We start from the raw sequence: 15,951 nt of genomic DNA, 5'->3' as shown, positions 1-15,951 counted from the left end.
AAATAAGGTAATCTTTTTATTGGACTAATTTTAATACATTTTGACAAACTTTCGGAGAACAAAGCCCCCTTCCTCAGGTCAGGATAGGATACTGTAACAGCTCTATACTGTTGACCTGAGGACGGAGGTTTTGGCCTCTGAAAGCTAAATGTATTAGTCCAATAAAATGGTATTATTTTATTTTCTATATTTGTTTTATTTCTATTTGTTAATTTGTAAAGTGGTGATTGGTATTTGTTAGTTTTTTTTTCAAATTTACATCTGTTGTCTTTATATTTTGCACAGTACTAGGGGGCATTTTCTGTTTCTGTGGTGTTGTATTGTATGCAGAATCTGGCATCTTGGGGGTTCAGTTTAATTTTTGTCTAAATAGAAAGTTTAAATATTACTACTTATTCTATAGTGGATTAGGGTGTATCTGTGTTTGTGAAAAAGACATGGTTTTCAGTTGGCATTGACTGTGCAGGATCGACAAGCCTTGGAGCTGGGGGCCTTGGAGCTCGGAGGGAGGGGTGGCCGGCTCTGGAGTTAGGGTGGGTGTGGAGCTAGGGTGGGGGCGGAGCTAGGGTGGGGCGGGGCGAGGGTGGGGCCCCGTCAAATTGGTCTGCATAGGGCCCCGCACTTGCTAAGACCGGCCCTGATCATAGGGAGCTGAAGTGGGAATTAAACCCATTCCCCCAGGTTCTCAATTTACTGTCCTAACCATAAGGATGCTCCTCCAGGATGCACACTGTCCTCCCAATATTCAGTGCTATTTAACCTATCAGGAATGGCTCCTGGCCAGTTAAATAGTGTTTAACCTGTTATCCACAAATATTCAGCGGGAGATAGCCACCCCTCCATCCATCCATGCCCAGCAATTCTCCTCTCCTATGCCCCCTGTCCTTCCCTCCATCCATGTCAAGGAATTCTCCTCTCTCTCCTGCTCTCTTCTCTTCCCTTGCCCTCCCCTCCATCCATCCATGTCCAGCAATTCTCCTGTGCCCCTGTCCTCCCATGTCCAGCAATTCTCCTTCCCCCCGTCCTCCCCTGCTATCAATGTCCAGCGATTCTCCCTCCCTCTGCCCATCCTCCTCCTCCCGCTGCCTGCCTGCTTGAGAGTCCATGCCCCTGCCCCACCATCAGCCAGTGTAGCAATTAAGAGAGGCTGCCGGCGTTGGGGTCTTCCCTCTGCGAGTCCCGCCTACTTTGTTTCAACTTCCTGTTTCCGCATAGGCAGAACTTGCAAAGGGAAGTCCATGACCCTGGCAGCCTCTTTTAATCACTGCACTGCGCTGCTGAGTTACTAAAAAAAAAAGTAAGGAGGGTCATGGGGAAGAGGGGAGTGAGAGGAAGCGTGCAGGACTCGCTGGGGAAAAAAAAGGTGCCAGTACGCTGCGTACCAGCACAAAAAAAGCCCTGCTCTTACCTCTCCATACACTCCTTCCTGCCAATTCCAGACTCCATTTCTTTTATCTTGCTGCACCATACACCTGGAATAAACTTCCTGAGCCAGTACGTCAAGCTCCATCTCTAGCCGTCTTCAAATGTAGGCTAAAAGCCCACCTTTCTGAGGTTGCTTTTAACTCCTAACCCCTATTCACTTGTTCAGTACCCATGTCTGTTTTATCATTCCCACCTTAAGTAATTCCCTTATCCCTTATTTGTCCTCTTTCGTGCAGGGACTGTCTCCTTATATTCAAGTGTACAGCGCTGGGTACGTCTAGTAGAGCTATAGAAATGATAAGTAGTAACATCCAGTCTTACCACCGACCAAAGAAGTTAGCTAGGCTGCCTCCCGTAATCTGAATATTGGCCCCTGTATGCATAAGTGGATGTATGGCCAGTGTAGTGACTGGAGGAGATACATAGTTAAAATAAAACTGGAGAAAGTCCAATCAAGCAGTTGAATTTAGAGTAGATTGTAGTAGACAGGAATGGTTTGGTGGTAAAGATATTAGGAGGAGTTATAATAGACTAAGTGGGAGATAGTGAGAGAATGAATTTTGGTGATGTAAAGAAAGAAATAATACATGTTAGCAATTCCACACCTCCAACCCACTAGCCTTCTACTGTCTTTTGTCCTTTGCTATTTTTTCCTGTTCCCATGAGTGTGAATCTGTAACTTGAATGGTAAATAAGAACTCAGACAAGAATAAAGATTACATGAAACCATACATTTATTTTGTTAGAACAAATGAACTAGAAGAATAATTTCTAACAGAGGAGATGCAGGAAGTTAAAATATACCACATCTTTAGTTACTTTCTATTTACTACTAATCATTTCTATAGCGCTAAATTTATTTATTTATTTATTTATTTTTATTTAGAGAGTATTTACTATATTGTCTTAACTAACAGGCGGTTTACAATTCTATCAATAAAAGGATAATCAATTACACAAGCACAATTGTACCCAAAGGACATTACAGAGAAGACTTATTTGCATCTCATATGAAATTAATCGACTAGTTCTAGACTGCAGCTTTGAAAATAAATACTGCCTTTGAAATACTTCAAGAAAAATGTCCATCTTATACAAACACCAGGGGTTTAAATGGAACAGTCATTAAGATGCAGATCTTGTTCATGAAAAATCTAAATTTTTGAAGTCAACTGAGCACCTATATCTGCCATCCAGAAACTTGGAGCAAATCAAGTTTGCTAGACATGGACAGGTGTGGTGCTGGCGCTTCCCAAGGAAAGGAACCTTAAAGAAAAACAGAGAAAAAGCAGAAGGAACATGTGAGATACAGCACGAGATTTCAAATGAATTGTTCACTTATGAAGGTCTGAAGCTACTACTACTATTCATTTCTATAGCTCTACTAGACATATGCAGCGCTGTACACTGGACATGAAGAGACAGTCCTTGCTCGACAGAGCTTACAATCTAATTAGGACAGACAAACAGAACAAATAAGGGATTAGGGAATTACTAAGGTGGGCACTGAACAAGTGAGTAAGGCTTCAGAGTTAAAAGCAGCATCAAAAAGGTGGGCTTTTAGTTTTGATTTGAAGACGGCCAGAGATGGAGCTTGATGTACCGGCTCAGGAAGTCTTTTCCAGGCATATGGTGCAGCAAGATAAAAGGAACGGAGTCTGGAGTTAGCAGTGGAGGAGAAGGGTGTGCAGATAAGAGAGATTTACCCAGTGAATGGAGTTCCTGGGGAGGAATGTAGGGAGAGTGGAGAGGTACTGAGGAGCTGCAGAGTGAATGCACTTATAGGTCAATAAGAGGAGTTTGAACTGTATGCGGAAACGGATAGGAAGCCAGTGAAGTGACTTGAGGAGAGGGCTAATATGAGCATAATGACACTGGCGGAATATTAGTCGTGCAACAGAATTTTGAACAGATTGAAGAGGAGAGAGATGGCTAAGTGGGAGACCTGTGAGAAGCAAGTTGCAATAGTCTAAGCGAGAGGTGATAAGAGTGTGGATGAAGGTTCTGGTAGTGTGCTCAGAAAGGAAAGGGTGAATTTTGCTGATGTTATAGAGAAAGAAACAACAGGTTTTAGCAGTCTGCTGAATATGTGCAGAGAAGGAGAGGGAGGAATCGAAGATGACCCCAAGGTTACGAGCTGATGAGATAGGAAGGATGAAACAGAGAATGGGGGAGGAGGAGAGGTTGGTTTAGGGGGAAAGATGAGAAGCTCAGTCTTGGTCATGTTTAGTTTCAGATGGCACTGAGACATCCAGGCAGCAATGACAGACAGGCAGACTGATACTTTGGCCTGGATTTCGGCTGAGATTTCTGGTGTGGAGAGGTAGATCTGGGAGTCATCAGTGTAAAGATGATACTGAAAACCATGGGATGAGATCAGAGTACCAAGGGAAGAAGTATAGATTGAAAAAAGAAGAGGTCCCAGGACAGATCCCTGAGGTACACCAACTGACAGTGGGATAGAAGTAGAGGAGGATCCACTAGAGTATACGCTAAAGGTACGCTGGGAGAGATAAGAAGAAAACCAGGAAAGAACAGAGCCCTGAAATCCAAGTGAGGACAGCGTATCAAGGAGCAGGCTGTGATTAACAGTGTCAAAAGCAGCAGATAGATCGAGAAGGATGAGGATAGAATAGAGACCTTTGGATCTGGCCAGGAACAGATCATTGGAGACTTTAGCGAATGCTGTTTCAGTTGAATGAAGAGCGCGAAAGCCAGATTGAAGTGGATCAAGAATAGCTTGAGATGAAAGAAAGTAAAGGCAACGGCGGTGAACAGCACGTTCAAGTATCTTGGATAGGAAAGGGAGGAGGGAGATGGGGCGATAGTTGAAAGGACAAGTAGGGTCCAATGAAAGTTTAAGGAGTGGTGTTACTACAGCACGTTTGAAGGCTTCAGGAACAGTCACAGTGGAAAGTGAAATATTGAGGATAATGATAGATAAAAGGGATGACAGTAGGAGAGACAGTGCTAAGTAGATGGATGGGAATAGGATCAGAGGAACAGGTAGTTAGTTTTGAGGAGGAAGAAAATGTGCAGTTTCCTCTTCAGTGATTTCAGAAAAGGAAGAAAAAAAGGCAGGTGTTGAAGGAGGATTGAGAGAATCAACTAAGGGAAGGGGTCGTTGAGATGGAGGTGACACGGCTGAGAATTCAAGTTTAATCTTGTGAACCTTATCATGAAAGCACTCAGCCGGAACCTGGGGAGAAAATGAAGGGAGAGTTGAAGGTGAAGGCACTCTTTGAGTAGACAGTTCAGTGTGGCTAAAAGACATTGAGGGTTTGAGCCAAGAGAATTTGTCAACTGGATGTAGTAGTTCTGTTTGGCAAGTAGAAGAGCAGACTGGAAGGAGGTCAGCAAGAATTTGAAATGTATGAAGTTAGCACGGGTACGGGATTTCAGCCAAAGGCGTTCAGCATAGTGGGCACAGGAACGTAGGTAGTGGATTCTAGAGGTCAGCAAAGGCTGGGGTTTGGTACGTTTTACAGAACAGGGAATGGGAGGAGCGAGAGTATCCGGAGCAGAGGAGAGAATAGTATTATAGGAAGAAACAGCCTCATTGACAGACCATTAATCCGCAAACAACTCTTTTCCAGAGATAGGAAGGCGGTAGAACGAGAGGACATGAAATGAGATTGAAGGGGGGCAGACTCAAAAAAGATGTCAGGAAATATTTTTTCACACAGAGAGAGTGGTGGATGCTTGGAATGCCCTCTCACGGGAGGTGGTGGATATGAAAACAGTAACGGAATTCAAACATGCGTGGGATATACATAAAGGAATGCTGTGCAGAAGGAATGGATCCTCAGGAGCTTAGCCAAAATTGTGTGGCGGAGCCAGTGGGGGGAAGAGGGGTTGGTGAGGATAGTGGTGGGAGGCGAGGATAGTGGTGGGCAGACTTATACGGTCTGTGCCAGAGCCAGTGGTGGGCAGGGCCGCCGAGAGGGGGGGACAGGGGGGACAAAAGTCCCCGGGCCCGGGCCTCCAGGGGGGCCCGGCGCCGAGTCCGTGGGTGCTCGCCCCTCCGTGCGACTCCTAGGTCCCTCCCTCCCTCCGTCCGACTCCCAGGGCCCGCCTCCGTCCCTCCCTCCGAATTGCAAAAGCGATCTTCTTCTTACTTCTTCGGCGGGGGTTACGGCGAGAGCAGCACGCAGACGCAGTGAAAAGCGTGCAGGCTCCCGCTTCAGCCTTCCCTCGTTGTCTGTCTCTCAGCTCTGGTCCCGCCTTTGAGGGCGGGACCACAGACAACGAGGGAAGGCTGAAGCGGGAGCCTGCACGCTTTTCCCTGCGTTCTCTTCTGCATGCTGCTCTCGCCAACCCCCAACGAAGTAAGAACAAGATCGCTTTTGCAATTCGGAGGGAGGGACGGAGGGGGGCCTTGGAATTCAGTCGGATGGACGGAAGGAGAGGGGGGCCTTGGATCTGGGAGGGAGGGAGGGAGTTTAGTAGCGCTATAGAAATGATAAGCAGTAGTAGAAGGGCCTTGGATCTCAGGGGGGGGGGGGGGGGAGAAAGAAGAGATTGCTGGACAAGAGGGCAGGGCATGGGGGAGAGAGAAGAGATTGCTGGACAAGAGGGCAGGGCAGGGGGGAGAGGAGATTGCTGGACAAGAGGGCAGGGGGGAGAGAAGAGATTGCTGGACAAGAGGGCAGGGGGAGAGAGAAGAGATCGCTGGACAAGAGGGCAGGGGGAGAGAGAAGAGATTGCTGGGCAGAGGGGAGAGGAGAACTGCTGAACATGGATGGATGATTGGAGGGGGCAGGGGAAAGAGGAAATTTACTGGATATGGTTGGATGGAGGAGAGGCCAGGAGAGAATGAGGAGTTGCTGGACATGGATAGATGGAGGGGAGGGAAGTCAGGAAGGAGATGCACATGGATGGAGGGAAGGGAAGAGAGGAGAAATGCTGAACATGGATGGATGGAGTGGAGGGCAGGGAAGAGAGAAGAAATGATGGACAAGGATGAAGGGAAGGAAAGACAAAGGAAGGAGATGCACACGGATGGAGGGAAAAGGAAGAGAGGAGAAATACTGGATATGGATGGAGGGGAGGGAAGACAGGAAATACATGTACATGGATGGAGGGGAGGAGAGTGAGGAGAAATGCTCAATTTAAGGGCTGGATCGGAACACTTTCAGGACAGATGCCGAAACTTGAGGAAGGATAGGGACAGGGTTACAGATGGTAGACAGGACGCATAAGGACACAGGAGGATGGTGAGAGAAAAAATATCAAATGGAAAGAAGACACTGCATAAAACAGAAGATGGGACCAAAGCAAATAGAAAAACTATGATCAGACAACAAAGGTAGAAAAAAGTATTTTATTCAGAATTTATTAATTGGAATATGTCAGCTTTTGGAAATGTGTATCTGTGATATTTTTCATGCAAGTTTCAATTTTTCTAGTATTGCTGCATGCTGAGTCTGACTTCTTGAGGTAACTTTCTAGTTCAGTATTTTGCCTTCATATTTTTTATTTCTAGTTCCTTGTGTCATATCTGTTGCCATGTGTTTTTCATGTGTGATCAAGGTACAGTATTCTGCTAGTGTGTAGTATTTGCAGCCCTTTTTGTTTTGTTTTTCATTAGGTTGTGTACTGGTGTTTTAGAGCCCGGTGTAATTATAGTGCTGCCTTTCTACGCATAAGGTTGTAGTTCGTCCTGTCCTTGGAATTAGTGCTGTTATGCTGTTATGGTTTGGTAAGGTTATGAGTGGGTTTTTGCACAAGTTTGTGTATAGTGTTTTGCAGTGGAGAGATTGTGTTTTGGCTTTACTGAGGTGGCACCAAAACATCAGAAAAGGTGTAGAGCCTAAATCATGACACACTACCTCTTGAAGGATCTACATATAGTGCAAGGGCCCGGCAGGGGGGGTGGGGGGGCCAGGGGCGGCCTTGTCCCGGGCCCGGCCCAGTCTCTCGGCGGCCCTGGTGGTGGGAGGCGGGACTGGTGGTTGGGAGGTGGGGAATAGTGCTGGGCAGACTTATACGGTCTGTGCCAGAGCTGGTGGTGGGAGGCAGGGCTGGTGGTTGGGAGGAGGGGATAGTGCTGGGCAGAATTATACTGTCTGTGCCCTGAAAAAGACAGGTACAAATCAAGGTAAGGTATACACATATGAGTTTGCTTTGTTGGGCAGACTGGAGAATTCCTTTATTAAATGAAAGCGGAAAATCAAATTTCAATACATTACATTGTGCAGTTATAAAGCCAGCCCCTCTATACTTTTATACAAAAATGCAAAATTTACACAAAAAAAAGTCCCCCCCCCCCAAACGTTCAACTCAACTTCAAGCGTACATGCTTCCACCAAACCCCAAAGGTCTTTACCCCCACCTCCACCCGTTCCCATCGGGCCACTTCCTGGACAGCTCGGACAACGTCCCAGGAGACCTGCTCAGCAGACCTGCACTCCTGGCCCAGGGACACCCCGCAGCGAGCCATCCATAGGCAGTATCTGATGATAACTGAGATTAGAAAGGCGGTACCTGGCTTTAGCCGCCCCGTCTCCCCCTGCCTCCCATACACCCAGTCCGCATAGGTGTAGGACGTGAAGCTGGGGATGGCCAGCAAGGCAGCCACTCTCCGGCAAACCGCTACGGAGAATGGACACTCCTTCAGGAAGTGGTCCATGGTCTCCAGCCGGCCAGCACACTCCCCCCTCGGGCAGTCTCGGTCCTGCTGGTTTATACACCGAAGGTTTGCCCTAACATACAACCTGCCATGTAGGGACAGCCAGGCAATGTCCTTGTACTTGTGTGGGATGCGTTTGGATGAAATAAAATGCAGGCCCTGCCTCAGCACGGGCTCCGGAGCATCCCTAAGAGCCAGGGGAGAGGAGAAGCGTTGGGAGCGAACCCGCTCCACCCAGATCTCCCTCTGCCCTGCCCTAACTTCCTCCCATGTAATGTCCCACAGCCGAACCAGCTTTACCAAGGATTTGTAGTAGCCTACCCCCTCTGGGAAACCTTTCCGCAACCGTCCCACCCTACCTCCCCCCAACCAAGGACCCCAAAATCCCTCCCACCACTGAACAACACTGTGTACCCATCCTGGGGCATCCAGACCCCCCGCCCGCCCCAGGTTAAACTGGATGAAGAGGGAGGAGAATAGCAAGACTGGGTTTACCATTCCCACCCCCCCTTCCTCCCGCGACCGGTAAGTAATATTACGTCTAACTGGGTTCATCCTGTTCCCCCACAGGAGTTGAAAGAACATGCTGTAAATTGCCGTGAAACAGCGTTCCGGCAGGAGACAGATGTAGCTCAGGAAGAGGAACATGGGGACCACCTGGCTCTTCAGCAACCGGACCCGGTCCTCCATGGGCATCCGCCACCCCTTCCAGCGGTCCACCTTCTCCCTCGCCTCCGCTATCCTTTGTTCTCAATTTTCCCGCCCGTAATCCCCTCCCCCAAAATGCACTCCCAAAACCCTCATTTTCTCTATCCCATCCGGGAACCCACCCCCTAAATTAAACCGCCGTCCCTCCGGCCCCACTCACAAGCTGGTGCTCTTGCCCAGGTTTACCCGAGACCCCGAAGCCTGGGAGTATTCTGCAAGGGTCTCCCACAGCCTCCTCCCCTCCCTGCGATCCGCCACCCAGACGGTGACATCGTCCGCATAGGCGATGACTCGCAACACATTCCCTTTGCCTACCTCCACCCCTCTGAGCCCGTCCTCCCCCCCCCCCCTTTCCAGCCTCCTCACCAGGGGATCAATGGCAAAAGCGTACAGCAGGGGGCTCAACGGGCACCCCTGCCGCACCCCCGCCGAGATCCCCACCTCCGCCCCCCTCCATCCATTCACCAGGGGAAAGAATCGCGCCCCCGCATACAATAACTGAAGTTGCGCGATCCATTCCCCCGGGAATCCATAGTGGTCTAGGACCTTCCATAAAAAGCCCCACTGCACTCGGTCGAAAGCCTTGTCCTGGTCCAAGGCCACGACCAGCCTGCCCTCTCCCACCCGACTACGTTCCAGGCCCTCCCTCACCAAGGCCACTGCCTCCAGCACCCCCTTCCCGGGACCCCACACCCCTGCGGGGCTGCCAGCACTTCCCCGGCGATCTTTCTCATGCGGGCAAGGAGCATGTGAGCGAAGATCTTCCGGTCGGTGTTCAAAAGTGCAATCGGCCGCCAATTTGCCACATCCTGGGGGTCCTTGCCTTTGCTAAGGAGGACCAAAGCTGATGCCCCCATCGACTCAGGCAAGGATCCCCCTGTTCGTGCCGCCTCCCAGATTGCCAACAAGACCGGCGCCAACTGATCCCTAAACCACTGGTAGAACTCTGCTGGGAGTCCGTCTGGCCCCGGCGCCGTCCTGCGCCGCAAGGCCCCGATGGCCTCCTGTACCTCCCGCAGCGTCCACGGCCGTAGCAAGGCCCGAAGATGAGGCCCCCCCTTATCCACCCCTGGGGTTTCCTCAATGTACCACGCCATGGCCTCCTCCCCCAACCGTTGGTCCAAAAAGACCCGCCCAAAGTGGGTCCCCACCACCTGCAAGATACCTTCCCTAGATTGCTGGAGCGTCCCCCCCTCATCCCTTAACCCCTCTACCACCCTCCTCTCCCTTCTTTCCTTAGAGCAGTCATACGGGTTCGGGCTGAGCAGCTTCCCGAAGTCCCGCTCATAGACGAGGGAAGAGTACCGATTGTATTGTACCCGTTCCACCTCCTGCTGCAAGGCCTCAATGTCCTCCCTCCTCCCTCCCCTGGAAATCAAATTGTCCCTTCGCTTCCTCAGAGCAGTTCCTAGCCGGGTGACCTCCCTCCCCTGCCTCCTCGCCTGACGGAGAAAGAACCCCCTGGTGCGGTGTTTCAAAACTTCCCACCAGTCCCCTAGGGAAGGGAAAACACCCTGAATACCCTGAATACCCTGATACCTGGTCTGCCAGAAACTCCAGATACTCCTGGTACAACACCCCCTCCCTCAACCATTTCTGATTTAAACACCACAATCCTTTCCCCAATCCGTGAATCCCCCCTCCCCCCAGCTTGACCAGCACCATCTTGTGGTCTGAGAAATCAACCTCTACCACCCTTGGTGCCTTCCCACACGCCCCTCCCCGAACTAAAACTGGTCGATTCTACTTCTACAAGTGCCCCGGGCAAAAGTGAAATCCTGCGTCCCACCACCAAACTCTATGTGCGCGTCCACCAATCCCGCTCCCTTCATGATTCCTGCTAGCCGTACCCCATCATAACCGACTTGCGCCGCCCTCCCCCCCTATCCTCCTTCCTCAGGACTGTGTTAAAATCCCCCCCCACACTAGCTGCCGTGAGGTGTAAAGGTACGGCCGAATTTTCCCAAACAGTGCCGCCCTTCCCCGTTTGCTTTGCGGCCCGTAGATGTTAATCACCCGCAAAGCCACCCCCCGCAATCTAACATCTAACACCAGACACCTCCCAATTCCCAGCTCCACCACCCTCTGGATCTCTACTTTAAAGGTTTTGAAGAGGATGTCTATCCCCCCATACCGTTCCCCTGCCAGACCCCAAATAGAGGGCCCCCATCTCCAGGCCTGCTTTGCCCGCCGAACCTCCTCCAGCGTTCGCAGCCTGGTCTCCTGCAGAAGAAAACAGTCCGCCGCCACGGCAGAGAGGCCATCGAACGCCAAGCATCTCGCCGTCTGGGAGGCGACACTAGCCACATTAAGTGTGGCGAATGTTAACAGCAGTCCCGCCATCATTGTGCCGTTCCATACCCCCTGCCCTCCTGGCTACCTTCCCTCTGCTCCATACTACCTCCAGGGATCCCTTCCCCTTCCCCCTCCCCTTCCTCGTCCGTCCAGTCCCGGACCCCTAGCTCAAAAAGCCCCCCCCTTTCCTTACTTTCTTCCTCCCCTTCTTCCTCTTTTCTTCGCCCACCTCCCTCCCTCCTTGGGAGTCGCCCACTGACCCTCTCCCTCCCCTCTCTCCCGCCCCTTCTGCCCCTTCTTCGACCCCCTCCGTCAATCCTGCCTCCAGCCCATCCTCCCTCCCCTCTCTTGCCTTCATACCTGCCTCCTGTCCTACCCTCCTTTTCTCCCCCACCCTCCCTTCAGCCCCCCCCAATCTGCCCCCCATCTCCCCGACCTCCTCCACTACCATTTCCTCCTCTTCATCCCTCAAAACCTTCTCCCTATTCTTCTTCTTCCTTTTACCCGCTGTTCCCTTTTCAGCATCTGCCATGCTTTCCAACCCATCCTGCCGGCTCACCCCATCCTCTCCTTCCTCTCCTGCCAGTTTGTCACCCCCTCCCTCATCTTCCAATCCCCTAAATCTGTTCTCTACTTCTATCCCCATTCCTGCCCCCCTCCCCCTTCCTCCCGTACCCCTTTCACCTTCCGTTGTTTTTTTGACACCCGCGTCCAACCCTCATCTGCCCCGTCCTGCCGCTTCCGCCCTCCCCCCAACCCTCCCCCACCTCCCACTCCCTGTCCCTCCGCAGCTCCTTTCCCCCCCACCCCGGGAACCTGATCTCGCCCTACATTCCCTCCCCCCCTCTCCCTCTGAACTGGACCGCCCCCTCCCATGTCCTCCTCTCCCCCGTTATGGGAGGCCCAAGGGCAAGCTCTGAATGCATGCCCCAGACCCCCACACAAATTACACCGGATAGATGCACAAGACTCCGTAGGATGCTCCTTAGACCCGCACTTCCCACACTGTAGTACTGGGCACGACATACTAAAATGTCTGAATGACCCGCACTTGTGACATTGCCGCGGCTGCCCCTTGTAAAAGCAGAGGATCCGATCCCTGCCAATGAACGCCGCGGAGGGAATGTGCTGGGTCACGTGCCCTGCCTGCTTCAGCCTAACCTGCGCACCCCATCCTCCCGCCCACACCCTACTGGGGTCAGGGAGCTTGGACAAGGGGGTACGCAATTCTGCGTACCGCTGTAGCCAGAAGGCCAGGTCCGCCCCTGAGATGGATTCATTTCGGACCAGCAGGGTTACCTGCACCAGGTCAGGTCTGCTGATCGGTACGGCCCTAAAGTTTCTCCAATCCCCTTACCCCCTCGTATTTCTCCCAGAAGACCTCCATGCCTCGCTGGGTCAGAAAATAACATCATATTCTGGGATATTCACCGGGTGGATACAGGCATAGAGGTCCTCTGGGAGAAATCCTAAACCCAGGACCAACTTCAGGGCCTCATCCCTACTTGGCATCCCCCCCTCCCCCACCCACCTTAACTGAATCACATTCCTCCTTTTGGGAACCTGGCCTCCCCACCCTCCCCCCATCCTTCCCCAATGCTTCCTGCTCCCCCCATTCCCTCTGCGCCCGCCCCTCCCACCTACTACCGCCGCAAAGGATGGAGCACCCCCCCACCATCCCCCTCCTCCATCTCCTGCACTGAGACCCCCCTGCTCCTGCTGCGCCGTACCCCCCTCTCTCTCTGCCCCCCCCCTCAACCTCCCTCCCTTCTCTCCCTTCTATCAGCAGACTTTGCACATCCCCTGCCTTCACAGTGTCCTTCTGTACCATTTCCCCTGCAGGAAAAAACCTGCCATTGTCCCCTTCAACACGTTCGCCAGAGACAGTGAGAGCAGGTTCCCCTAAATACTTGTTCCCCTCCCAATGCCCCTGACCCCCTCCCACCGAGCCAACCCTCCCCTCCCAGCCCGAACACTCCCCCCTGGCTCGCACCCCCGCAGCCTGGCCAACTTCAAAGTCAAAGGTACCAGTCAAGTTTCTTTCTGGCGCACACTGCAAGGCAAACACCTCCCGCTCCTCCCCCCCTCCTTCCCCCCCGGAACCTGCTCTCTGTGCTGGGTCCCTCCTTGCAACGTGCTGCTCCAGCTTTCCCTGTGCGGGCCCGCTGTTTTCCTGGGAACTGGTCTCCCCTCTGGCGTCCTGCTTCGTTGGGACTTCCTGCTCTGCCGTTTTGCCAAGTAAGCGTGGCTTCCCGCACTCCAGCACCGCTCGCTCTCCCAAACGTGGGGAATCCTCCTGCGCTGTAGCATTCTCCCCTACCGGCCACTGCAGCTCCTCTGCGGCCGTCCCTGCTCCTCCAGCCTGATTGGCTGGCGCCTCCTGCTCCAATGTGCTGGGCGGGCGTGGCATCCTGCCACCCGGCAGCGCAGTTCCTTGCCATTCTGAACCTTTTTGTGGGGAACACTGTGTGGCCTCCTGTGCTTTCTCTATCGAAAACCACTCCTTGTCTTCACCTGCCTTTCTTCCTGCATTCTCCTTTAAGAGGCAGCTCCCTGCTGGAACAGCTCCACTTTCAGTCCTTAGCCCTGCTGCAGGCTGATTGGCTGGAACATCCTGCTCCTCAGAGCTTTGTGGGTGAGGCCTCCCAGGCTGTGCTGGGGCAGGCACTTTTTCCTTGCCGTCTGCTCCTACTACAGGCAATGGGAACAGGACAACCTGTGGCTGCAATTGCCTCTGCCTACCCCTTGCCTCTTCTCCAGGTAAGTTCTCTGTTTCAACTTCCACCACCACTTCTGTGGAAAAAGGTCTCTCTCCTGAAATTCCAGCCTCTGTTTCAACAATGTGAAAAGTCTTAGTGTTAAAGTTTTTTTCCTGTTCTGCTCTCCCACACTCAGGTGCTCTCAATGAGGCTTCCACAGCCCCACCTTCAGTCCTGCTTACTCCAGAAGCTGCCTGCAGAGGCCCCGACTGACTAGCAAGGTATTGCATGAATTTTAATGTATTTTGGGTGCTTGTTCCTGGCAGCTCCCCTGATGCTTCAATGTTCTGGGGTCCAAAGCCTGGGCTGATTCCTTCCTGCTCTGTTTGTTGCTTCCACTATACCGAGGCTGACGGGGCCTGTCCCCCCGAGGCCATCCTGTCTCTGTTGATATAGAGTTCTCTCAGAGGATTTCCAGGGCCTTTCCTCAGGGCCCTCAGCAGATGTTCTTTTTTCTGGAGAAGCCTAAGCAGCCTGGTTTCCTCTTTCATATAGGTCTTGCGATGCTCTGCTGGGGCCATCCTGCTCAGGGCTTTTGCCATTTTGACTCGCTTCCCCAGGTCCATCACCTCCTTCTCCGTACTTTTAATTCTCTTCACCATTTTAATTATGCCACTGGCCGGGTCCTCTGGATCCTGGCAGTAGTCCACAAGCTCTTCCTCCTCTAGATCGTCACTGTCCTCACTGCCTTCCTCCTCCACCTCCAGCAGGGCCTCCTGACAGATCTCCATTACCACTCTTTCCTTCTCAGACCAGCTCTTCTCTAGGGCCTCCGCCAGCTCTCTCCCCCCCTCACCTGCTGGATGTCGTGCGGCCGCGAGGGGGGTACCAGTCCGGCTTCCTCCCTTAGAGTCTGGCCCTCTTCTATCCACAGGGCTCCTTTCCCTCCTCCCTGCGGCACTGCAAGGGAGGGGACCGCTTTTCCTGACCCTCTGGTCCCTGAGCCCAAGAGGCCCCATGGCCTGGGCCCGTCCTGGGGAACGCTCCCCAGAGGCTCTCCACATCCTTGGGGAGGGAGCTAGGCCTCACTCCCTTCCCACTGGAAGTCTGCAGAGCTCTCTGAAACACCTCCTTCCACCTCAGCAGACTGGATGGACCGTGCAGGTCTTTTTCTGCCGTCATCTACTATGTTACTATGTGTATTCGTTGGGAGTTTGCTTGCTCTTCTCATTGCTTGTGGTTTCTGTGTGTGCTGGTTGTTACCAGCGTGTGCTTGATTGCTTCACTACACTGCACCGGAGTCTGTCCTCTGCTTGGCTGGTGTAGTTTTGTCTGTGGTAAGCTCGTCCCTGCTTTGTTTGTTTAGTTCCCCTTTCCTCAGTTTTAACCCTTTTTGTGCAGAGCTTGGTATTTGCCTTCTGTAAGTCCTGCCTCTGTTGGCAGCCTCTCTGTATTTTGTAATCAGTTCTGTTTGTTTGTTTAAGTTTCCCTTTCCTCAGTGTTAACCCTTTATGTGCAGTGCTTGCTTTTGCCTTCTGTAAGCCCTGCCTCTGCTAGGCAGCCTTTCTCTGGTGCCTGCCTTATCCCTTTTGGTACTCTTGTGTGCCTGCTTCTTCCCTGTCTTTATTTGAGAGCAGCCTTTTCCTTCAGCCTGTTTTCCCTGTTCAGCCATTCCTGTGAAGCTTTGCTCTTGTAGAGTCCATGTTTACAGTGTCCCATTCTGTCCCCTGCTTTGTCTTTTTCCCTGTGGGCTTTGCCTTCTGCTACCTGTGTCTCTGTGTAGCCTTTGTTGGCATTCTGTCCCTCTGGTCGTAGTCTGTACCTGCCAGCTTTTTGTCTGTTGCCCTTTCCTTGTGTCACTAGCTAGCGCTGTGTGCGTTGCATGAGCTCCAGTTCCTTTTGGGACCCCTCATTGTTCTTTTCTCTTCCCTAGTGTATGACTTGGTTCCAGTTCGGCCATGGGGCCTGTACGCTTGAATTCTGTATGAATGGGTTCCAGATCAGCCGTGAGGCCCGTCTGAGTGGTCTATCTCCCTTTTCTGGTGGTGCTTGTTGATTGTCCTGAGTGTGCGGGGCTTTGTAGCTGTGGTATTGCTTAGCACCTGTTTGGTCTACCCTAGGCCTTGGCCAAGGTCCTTCCTACGCCTCGGCCTAGGCACAAGGGCTCATGAGCAGATTAACAGCCCTTAGGTC

General features: G+C 52.1%; 1 protein-coding gene across 1 annotated transcript in view; it reads right to left on the bottom strand.

Annotated features, from left to right (window-relative positions):
• Nucleotides 1-2,354: 2,354 nt before the first annotated feature.
• PROK1 (prokineticin 1) overlaps nt 2,355-15,951 on the bottom strand; it is a 50,228-nt gene continuing 36,631 nt past the window's right edge. Inside the window, exon 3 of the mRNA XM_030221443.1 lies at nt 2,355-2,691. Within this exon, the coding sequence (XP_030077303.1) occupies nt 2,569-2,691 (123 nt within the window). The 3' untranslated portion in view covers nt 2,355-2,568. The remainder of the gene's footprint in view (nt 2,692-15,951) is intronic.

This window comes from Microcaecilia unicolor, chromosome 12 (assembly GCF_901765095.1).
Source record: "Microcaecilia unicolor chromosome 12, aMicUni1.1, whole genome shotgun sequence".
Taxonomy (NCBI): domain Eukaryota; kingdom Metazoa; phylum Chordata; class Amphibia; order Gymnophiona; family Siphonopidae; genus Microcaecilia; species Microcaecilia unicolor.
This window is presented reverse-complemented; position numbering and strand designations above follow the sequence as displayed.